The sequence below is a fragment of the Budorcas taxicolor genome, chromosome 25, assembly GCF_023091745.1.
Source record: "Budorcas taxicolor isolate Tak-1 chromosome 25, Takin1.1, whole genome shotgun sequence".
Classification (NCBI taxonomy): Eukaryota; Metazoa; Chordata; class Mammalia; order Artiodactyla; family Bovidae; genus Budorcas; species Budorcas taxicolor.
In genome coordinates this window covers 37,435,064-37,445,038 of record NC_068934.1, presented here as the reverse complement: position 1 = coordinate 37,445,038, position 9,975 = coordinate 37,435,064, and the positions used below count along the sequence as shown (strand labels likewise).

The 9,975-nt window shown below is 52.5% G+C and overlaps 1 protein-coding gene across 1 annotated transcript; it reads right to left on the bottom strand.

Moving 5' to 3' along the window:
- Positions 1–442: 442 nt before the first annotated feature.
- On the bottom strand, positions 443–9,283 carry TMEM109 (transmembrane protein 109). Its single transcript, XM_052661748.1, has 4 exons — positions 9,126–9,283; positions 3,477–3,720; positions 2,465–2,567; positions 443–2,051 (listed from the first exon to the last, which is right to left on the bottom strand). Exons 2-4 carry the CDS (start codon positions 3,711–3,713, stop codon positions 1,660–1,662), a joined length of 732 nt encoding a protein of 243 aa, XP_052517708.1. The 5' UTR covers positions 3,714–3,720; positions 9,126–9,283; the 3' UTR covers positions 443–1,659.
- Positions 9,284–9,975: the final 692 nt, after the last annotated feature.

The following is a 9,975-nucleotide window of genomic DNA, read 5'->3' as shown; positions in this document are numbered from 1 at the left end:
CTGGAGCAGGGCACCTGGCTCCTAGGCAGTTTAAAAAGGAAAACCCACACCAGGGCCCCTCCATGAAATAACTGATCCATTCCATGGGCCGGGTTCAGAACCATAATGGGGATGCAGGGAGGGCAAGCCAGTCTCTCTCTGGCTGGGGGCCAGCCTTTACCGCTCCTGCACACAGGGATAGAGGCGGTGCCTTCCCTCCTCCCCTACAGGCACACTATTCTCTAGAAGCTGGTCAGTCCCAGGAAGTTTGGGAATGGGGCATGCCCTCCTTATTCCTCAGCCCAGGAGGGAAGGGTCCCTGGGACCAGCTTTCTTTCTCACTCCCTTTCTCCCTATTTGGCACCTGCAGGGAGAAACTGAACAGCTCCGCAGAAATGGGTTTAGCTGGAGAGGGAGCAATCAAGGGAAGCCAGACTTTTAGCAAATACATTTTATCCGGAAAGAGATAATAAAATAGCGTGCACTTTATTTAAAACCAACCAAGCGCCAATAAAAAAATATATATATATATCACTGCAGCTGTGATTCCATTTCAACCTCAACAGTAAGAACTGGGCATTTCTTTACTCTTCACATAGTGTGCAGGGCCTGGCAGAGGAGGCCACCCACCTCGACCAGAGCCTTGGAGGAAGAAATGAGTGGCCCCCCCACAGTGGGGACATCTCAGCTGCAGAGCATGAGAAGGGGCTGTGTAGTACATCTCTGCTGTCTGTGCTGCGCTCCTCCTGGGCCGCTGATCAGCAACTCCTCCTCGGTGACAATGACAGAGAGATGGAGAACCGCCTGGAGCTGTGCAGACAGGAAGATGAGTCCTCCTTCCTCCTTCGGAGTCTCTGAAACCCCCACGGGGATCTCACAACCATCGCAGGGTCCTACTTGCAGGCACAAGCCTACAAAGCAGTCATCTTTTGCTCTGGCTGAAGGGGAATCAAGAATCCAAGAGGAACCACTTTGCTCTTGACACAAAGCAGCCACAGGACAGTTTCTTACATACAGTATGGCAGCAGCAGGCAAACAGAGGACCCCGCTGGCTCGGATTAAGGCACTTGTAACAGACTCAAGGTACATTCCAGCCCCGGCCCCAAGTGGGAACTTCCTCACCTCTGTTTGCCCTCAGGCCCCATAGGCCTTGCCTCTCCCCAACCCCACCACAGGGCAATGAAAGGGACAGGAGTATGCCTTGAGGGACTAGGGTTTGGTTGGAGTACAGGGCTGGGAGGAGAAGACAAACAAGGATGGAAGCAGAGGACTTGGCAAAGGGGGAGGTAGAGAAGGACAGGAGGGAAAGAGCACTGGAGGAAGGCAAGTCGTGGCTGAGTCATGGAGGCCATCGGCAGTGATCGGGGTGTTTGCTGAGAGCGGGTGCAGAAGCTGGCAGGAACCCCCCCGCCAACCACCTGCCCTGCTAAGACAAGCTGGGAGCAGAGAAAGAATGGGGAGAACCAAGCCCAAACAAGAGAACCTCAGAGGACAGGGGCCCTGAGGACAAGTCGGGGCATGGTCTTCCTCTCTTGGATAAGGGGGCTGCAGAGAGAAAGGTCTGAAAGGTTCAGAGACAGGGCGAGAAAGGGGCAGGGGGCTGGAAGGAGGGTTGTGCGACCCAGAAGCAGCTGGCTCTTTGGTATGATGCAGGGGGCAGCATGGCATCCGGCGACCTTCTCACTCCTCCTCCACGTTCCGGGGCCCCTTGACCGCTCGCCTCTGCCGCCAGCGCAGCTCCTCCACCTGGCGTTCCAGCCCCCGCACCTTGGCCTCCAGCTGGGCCCCCGAGGCGCGGGTGCCAGTGAGCCGGCTCAGCAGGGCATAGAGAGTCAGCAAGGCCAGGAGGAGCAGCGCCCGGGTGGAGGGGTCGGGCACTGATCTCACCAGGGCCACAAAGGCGGCCAAGAAGAGGGCAAGCTTCAGGCCCCACAGGATCCGCCCCAGCAAGGCCAAGACCAAGCCGAGGAGCACTGACAGCAGCCAATAGGCAACCAGGGCACCTGCTCCCCACAGCAGGAAGGTCTGGATTTGGCCGGGGCTGAGCTTCAGGCCCTGGGTGAGGTGATCTCCTGGAAGGGGAGAGAGTCATAGAATCAGCCACCCTGGCACGGTGAAGGGAGTGGGGAGAGCTGTCAAGGACCAATAAAAAGGGGAAGAGCCAAACCCCCTTAGCCAAGGAAAAACCCTCAGGTCATGGAGCTTAAGTCCCAGCATCGGGTCCAGCTGACTGTGGGCAGACTTCCTCCCTTGGTTGAGTCTGTTGCATCTGTGAAACGGGACTGAGCCTCTGTGGGTGCTGGTTAGAAAAGATGCTATGGCTTAACGCGATGCCACAGTTAGCCTGCTCTTAGGTTTGCCTCTGGAGAGAGCTGGGAGGAGTTAAACAGCTAGGGAAAAGTCTAGACCTTGAAAAGATAAACTCTCATAAACAGGAAGTGACACCCTAAACTCCAGCCTACCTAACCAGTTCTCTGCCACTCACCTTCTAGCCCCAAGGCGTTCAGCAATTGAGCAGCGATCCCAGACAGCGCGAAGAAGGCCATGGAAATGGCTGACGAGATGGCCCACATTATCTGCACCAAGGTCTGTGGGAAGAGGAGGGCACGAGATGAGTCCATAACTAATGATGTTCCTCTTTTCTGAGCCTCACCACCACCGGCCAGGAACGCCTCCACCTGCTTCTCGGCCTGGCCGAGGGGTCCCTTCCACAGCCACCTTCCAGTGCATGGCGACGGGCCATTTCTCCTTCCTGAGCTGGAACCCATGACACTGGGGCCCTAATTCAACTGATGTGCTCAAATACTTTGGTGGTGGTAGCGGGTGAATGTGGGTATGTGGGAGAATCATCAAATCCCTGAAGCAGTCACCCTGTAAAATTTGGTGGGGAGTCCTCCTAGCCTCCCAAGGATTGAAGGTCTGGGAAGCAGCATCCCTAAAGGGCTAGGATATTTCAGTGACAACAAAGTCAATCGGCTCTTCTGTATTGTGGATCTTATAAATGGTAAGATCTTTGTTTCAGGTATTCAGTAAGACCTATCAAAAGTATGTGGCAACATGCTTGGGATGCCACTGGGTAGAAGAGACAGCCCTGCCTTAAAGCCCTGAGTCATCCCCACTCTCGCCTCTCCAGGTGAAAATATGGACTCAGGTCTTGATATTTGGCCAATTTAAGACTTTAGGTCAGATTTAGACCAAAAACAGAAACATCGTCATCAGTGACACAGGTTTACAAAGACGGCTCATTTCCCAGTCTTTCTGGTAAGAAAAGGCGGGGATAAGGGAAAGATGAGGGTGGAGCTAAAGGCTCTGGGGTAGGAATGAAACAAAGGGGGTGCAAAAGGCAGGGGCTGTCTGGCTTCATTCCATGGAACTGGGGGGCTGTCTGTCCCAAGGATTATGATACAGAGGACGTAGAGTCAAGACGGGTGGCCGTGAACAACAACGGCTCCTCTGTCCTCAACGTGTGTGGTCACAGCAGGGAACACTCTCCTTACCTCGGAAACCAGGTGCATGGTTTCTGCCCCAATCCAGGCGTCCAAGGTTCCCCGCACAGAGCCACCGATCTGGCTCAAGAGATCAACCGGGGCCTCCCTCTTCTGCTGTCCTGGCGTCACGAAGTCTCGATGTGACTGGGAAGACGCTGAGTGCAGGAGCAGGAGGGCCACGAGCACCATCAGGACAACTTTGAGCAGATGCTTGCCCCATGGCGAACTGCTGCCTGAGCCTGCCATGGCTGATCTGTCAGGGTTGAGGAGCATGACATGAGCGAGGGCCCGAACTGGCAGAGAAACCCACTGTCCTGGGCATGACTTGCCCCAGCACCCTCCTCCGCTCCTCCCTGTTAGTTGAAACGCAGAACTGAGACTTTCAGCCGTAGCTGGGTACAACCATCTGATTCACAGGTTCCTCTTTCACTTTCTTTACTGTTTGCATATTAATAAACCAGTAAGTATAGGCAGCGCCTTAAGGTGGATGAGAAGATCTCTCTGAGGCTTACTCCAGTTCTAAAAACCTAAAGGCCTGCCTTTGTGTATTAGGTGCTTTGGGCATTAAAAAAAAAAAAATTATAAGACTATAAAGCTTTGTCCCCAAGGAGGTTATAATCTTCTTTAGATAAAGCTAATATATATATTTTACAAACTTAAAAATTGCACTCAAATAGGATTACCACTGCATAAAGATACACAAGAACACACTGTACACAGGCCATTTGTTCTGCAAGAGTATCATGTGAGATGGTCCTTATCCTCCTCACCACTATGGGTAGAGAGGAGAAGAGACTAAGACTTAGAACTTAAGCATCTGCCCAAGGTCACTGGGGCTAAGGAGCAAGGCCAGGGTTTGGACCCAAACTTCTGCTTCCAAATCACAGAAGTGAAGGTGGATCACAACTGTGGTTGCTCACTGAAAACATCTGGAAGCTTCACAAACTATTGATGCCTCTGCCCTAAGACAGGAGGTTCTGATGTCACAGTGAGTATGGCCCGGGGTTAGACCTGCAAAAGCCCCCCAGAGGATTCCACTGTACAAAGTCAAGATCCACTCACAATGAATGACCTCAACTCCCCAGCCCCCAACGGAGGCAAAGAGTTAAAGCACAACTTTTAAGGAACAATATCATTAATAATAAAAAGTTAACCATGGGCCACCTATCTCATTTAATCCTCACAACAACCCATTAGGTAGGTACTGTTCTTATCCCCCATTTAACTGATGAAGAAACTGAGGAGGGATAAGTAGTAAGTAGGGGAGCCAGAATCTGAATTCAGGCACACCTGACATCAGGCTTCCTTGGTGGCTCAGCGGGAAAGAATCTGCCTGAAGTGCAGGAGACAAGGAGACACTGGTTTGATCCCTAGGTTGGGAAGATCCCCTGGAGGCGGGCATGTCAACTCACTCCAGTATTCTTTCCGGGAGAATCCCATGGACAGAGCAGCGTGGTGGGCTACAGTCCATGGGGTCACAAAGAGTTGGACACTGAAGCAACTTAGCATGCATGCACGTGACATCAGCACCCTCGCATATACCGTGCTGTATCCTCTCCAACTTAAATCTCACAAGTGATTTGGAAAGTCACAGAAGAGATTATTCATGAGCTAAAATAGACTCGGCATCTACCAATCCACTCCATGAATTACTGGTGATAATTCACTTAACTGCTTTGTGTTTTATGCTTTGATCTCTGTAATGTGATGCTGTAGGCAAGTTAAGGCCCAACAAGAAGTATCAACTCATTGAAGTACCAGTGGATTTAGCCAAGAAAAACGTTTTCAGTTCCAACTTCTATTCGCTACCGTGCTTGAGAAAAGTCAAACAGCACCGGCAAATTCCCTGTTCTCTTCCAGGCTCAGAAATGAACCTGCAGCTCCTGGGAGTGTCAGAGATTTAGATTTGAGGAGCAGAGGCTTAGCCAGGCCCCTGAGGCAGGAGCAGTCAGGTGTTTGAAGTTTTTGTAGCTACCAGGGCCCTCAGGTAGTCAGGCAGAAATCAAGAAGGAGAAGATATTCTCATTCTTGTTCAGTGGGAAGGAGGGTCCAAGAACCAGTTATAAAAATATCACATTTGGGGCACTTTCTGGCACAGAAACAGCTGCTCTAAATCCCTCCTGAGACCTGTAGGATCAGGCAGGCTGCAAAACAGGCAGTTCAGAGGGAACAACCTCAGGTTGGGAAGCCTTCTACTCTTTTTCTGGCACAAATCAAGAACCAGATGGTTCCTGCCTGCCCGTGGTCAGAGATGAGGAAAGCACAGGTCAGTTCCTGGTCTATCTGGGTCATGACCACACTGGGGACTTAACGAGCAGGGTTGCTATCTTGGGTTGGATTCTATATCCAAGGACCTCCACCCAGAGGGATCCAATGACGTTTCCTCCTATCTAGAAGGTCAAGGTGACGTGAATTGCTCCCCACCCCCACCCCCAACTGGAAGCCTCCTGCGTTCTGTGCCAGCCTCAGCCTTCGGGCAGCCATTTGCTTCAGTCCAGGGGAGTTGTGTGTGCTCAACCGCTCATTCGTTTCTGACTCTTTGTGACCTCATGCACTGTAGCCCGTCAAGCTCCTCTGTCCATGGGATTCTCCAGGCAAGAATACTGGAGTGGGTTGCCATTTCCTCCTCCACGGGTTCTTCCTGACCCAGGGATCGAACATCTGGCTCCTACATCTCCTGCATTGGCAGGCGGATTTTTTACCACTGAGCCACCTGGAAATCTGAGGAGACTTGGGGGACCTTGAAATAAACTCTCCACAGTGAGGCTGGCATTGCCTGCCATTCAACCTTCGGCAATATACCAGAAACCAAATCTAACCCGATTCTGGAGTGAGCCCTTTGCAGATAAGAAAGATTACTGGCTACTCCCTTTCTTCAAAGGGCTCCCTGGTGGCTCAGACGGTAAAGAATCTGCCTGCAATGTAGGACACCTGGGTTCAAACCCTCGGTTGGGAAGATTCCCCTGGAAAAGGGACTGGCTACCCATTCCAGTATTCTTGCCTGGAGAATCCCATGGACAGAGGAGTCCGGCGGGCTACAGTCCATAGGGTCACAAAGAGTTGGACACAGACTAACACTTTTACTTTTCCCTTTCTCTTCAAATTGTTTTCTTTAACAGGATTCCTCCTCATTTCTCCTTCAGCAAGGGTCTAACCCATCACCATGATACCTCCTCACTTCATCACAACCAAATACTTTTGATAAAAAGAAGCCATGGGAGTCAGGGGCTGCAGCAGCCACGAGCTTTGAGAGGAAGGATGTCTTAAATGTCTCAGCAAATAGCAGGCACTCAACAACAACAAATTGTGTGTGTGTGTTGCTTTATAATTTACAAAGTACTTGTTCTTTCACCATCTCATTTAAGTCCACAACAATCTTATAAGATACTGCTATTTCTCCACATTTACTCAGAAAACTATGGTTTAGAGAGATCAAGTGTTGTTCAAGTTCACACAGCAGGATGGGGACCTCACTCCAGAATCCAGGGTCTAAACCGTGCCCTTTTGCTCCTTCCACACCCCACCTACCCTGCCTCATTAAGACATGGTCGCTGCCCTCAAGGAGCTTAAAGTTCTGCCCCCAAATCAACCACCTCACAGACAGAGGACACCCAGATTCCCACAAGGAGACCACCCACCAGATGATGACCCATCTGCTGGACTCACAGGTCATGGTTCTGCAGCAAAAAGCTGGGACTAGACCTGCCACTTTTGATTAGGCAGCAGCAATATGGCTTGGGCAGGGACAGCCTGAACTGGGGAAACTGCTTCATTTAACTGTGGTAGTGAGAAGGAAACGGCAGCCCACTCCAGTGTTCTTGCCTGGAGAATCCCAGGGACGGGGGAGCCTGGTGGGCTGCCGTCTATGGGGGTCACACAGAGTCGGACACGACTGAAGTGACTTAGCAGCAGCAGCCACAGCAGCACTGAGAAGGCACTGTATGTTTAGCCGTGGTTTGCTAAGAGGGTAGGGTGGGGCGGTCCCCAGACTCCCTGCCAAGGCTCCTTCCTCCTGGTCGCTTCCTCTCACTATAAATCACAACGTGGCAGGAGGGGCAGCTGATTTTATGCCTTCTGCCAGTCCTGATTTCCCCATCATTATAGAAACTGCCCTCATGGAGCAGCAGTTTTCAATTGTGGTTGCCATGAGAAGGGCTTGAGCCTCCTCAATCTGGAGTGTCTGTCCCACCTGCACCCTCCAGCCCCCAGGGCTTCTTTACTGGGACTCTCCCCAGAGTCAGGTTCAGGCTTTTGTTTTCAGAGCTCCTTGGGGATTTTTGATGCATAACAGGACAGCTGCCACAAACGATCAGCAGCACAGGGGAAAGTCTACTGTTTGGGCAAAGCCCCCAAAATGCAGCAGTGTACAAAGCACTCTAGACTTTTCTGTCCCAGGCTCAGTTCTGCCACACATTAGAAGCCACTTCTGGACTCCCCTGGCAGTCTAGTGGTTAACACTCCATGCTTCCAGTGGAGGGGGTGTGGGCTCAATCCCTGACCAGGGAACTAAGATCCCACATGCACTGCAGTGCGGCCAAAAAAAATAAAACTTAGAAGCCACTACCTTCTACCTTATTACTTAACTGTCTGAGTTTCAGTCTCCTCAAATCTAAAATGGGATCAAATGAGGTTAAGAGTTAATGCAAGTAGTTAACATGTTTCTACAAGAACTTTGTAAACTATAAACATCTATAGGAAAGTTGTAGCCCACAAATTGCCAATTTACCACTCATTGCACTTAGCATAATTTAGCAGTTTTTATGCCTGCCTTCCCCAATAGACTTTGAACACCTCCCCTTCAGACTTGACAGCTAACCTTCCTTGGAATCCCCAGCGCCTAGCACAGAACAATGACTAATAAATGTTCGTTAAATGAGTGTCAGAAGCCCGCCAAGAAGCGGTGAGCACGACAACGGAGAGCCATGGAGAGGTACGAAGAAGACTATTTTAAAGTTGATCCAAATATGCAGCAGCCACTCAAAAGGCACAGCTGCGTGGAAAGGAAGCTCCTAAACCGGGCGAAGCTGCTACTCGGGAGTATGAAGTCAGCATCCTGGCAGGTGGGGGCAGCCCCCGCTAAACCCCTAACAGCTGCTGCCCAGCAACTGTTTGGGGGCAGGGCGACGAGCAAAGGGGCAGCTTCCCATGCGCACGGCGTCTTCCCCAGGGCCCGGCCTCCCCGAGCCAGGGTGTCAGTGGCACGCTTGTGCTATTTCGAACAGCGTGTCCCCTGCCAAGGCTGCTGGGTGACGTCGCCGGCAAGGGACGCCGCGCGGCCCAGGGGTTCGGGATACCCCCAAAGGGCTCGGAGCGAAGCCGCGGAAAGTCGAGTCGTAGCCAGGAGTCGGGGTCGAGGGGCTCAGCGCTGGCCTCGTCCCGCAAACCTGACAGCCGCGTGTCCTCGACAGGACCTTGGAGCAGCACCGCGAAGTCTTCTCCCCGGAAACGCGCGCCTCTCCTGTTACTTAGTAACGACGCCCCCTGTTGCATAGCAACGAGGATCCGGGTCTATAGTTAAAAGACTGTCCGCCGCGCGACTTCGGCCCCCTCCCCACAGGCGCTCTCCAGGCCTCGATGCCGCCGGGCTCCCACCTGTAGCGGCCGCCGCCATCCAGTCCCGCGTGCAGCCCCCGAGCCCCAGTCTCAGCTTGCACTCACCGGGCTCTGGCCACCGCTGCTCTCCACGTGCGACTTTACTAAAACGCGGCACTACACCCGCGTTTTACAACACACTCAACTCTGGGGCGTTGGTTTATCGTCTGCGCACGCGCAAGGCGGGACGCACCCGGACCTGCGAGCCGCCCAAAAGGCCTAAACCCGGTGCCGGTCAGCGCATGCGCTCTACTCTCCGCTTGCGTATTTATCCTAGGCATTCCCACCGGGAGAATAATAGAGTCGAAGTGCGAGCTGGGAACGGAAGTCTCTGGCAGGAAAGGGGAAAGTGACTATATCTGGACTATAGAGTGGGTAAACTTCATTTTAAAATTTGGAATGGAAGCTTGCTGCTGCTGCTGCTAAGTCGCTTCAGTCGTGTCCGACTCTGGGCGACCCCATAGATGGCAGCCCACCAGGCTCCCCTGTCCCTGGGATTCTCCAGGCAAGAACACTGGAGTGGGTTGCCATTGCCTTCTCCAATGCATGAAAGTGAAAAGGGAAAGTGAAGTCGCTCAGTCGTGTCTGACTCTTCGCGACCCCATGGACTGCAGCCCACCAGGCTTCACCGTCCATGGGATTTTTCAGGCAAGAGTACTGGAGTGGGGTGCCATCGCCTTCTCCGAATGGAAGCTTGCTGCTGCTGCTGAGTCGCTTCAGTCGTGTCCGATTCTATGCGACTCCACAGACGGCAGCCCACCAGGCTCCCCCATCCCTGGGATTCTCCAGGCAAGAACACTGGAGTGGGTTGCCATTTCCTTCTCCAGTGCGTGAAAGTGAAGTCGCTCAGTCGTGCCCAATTCTTAGCGACCCCATGGACTGCAGCCCACCAGGCTCCTCCATCCATGGGATTTTC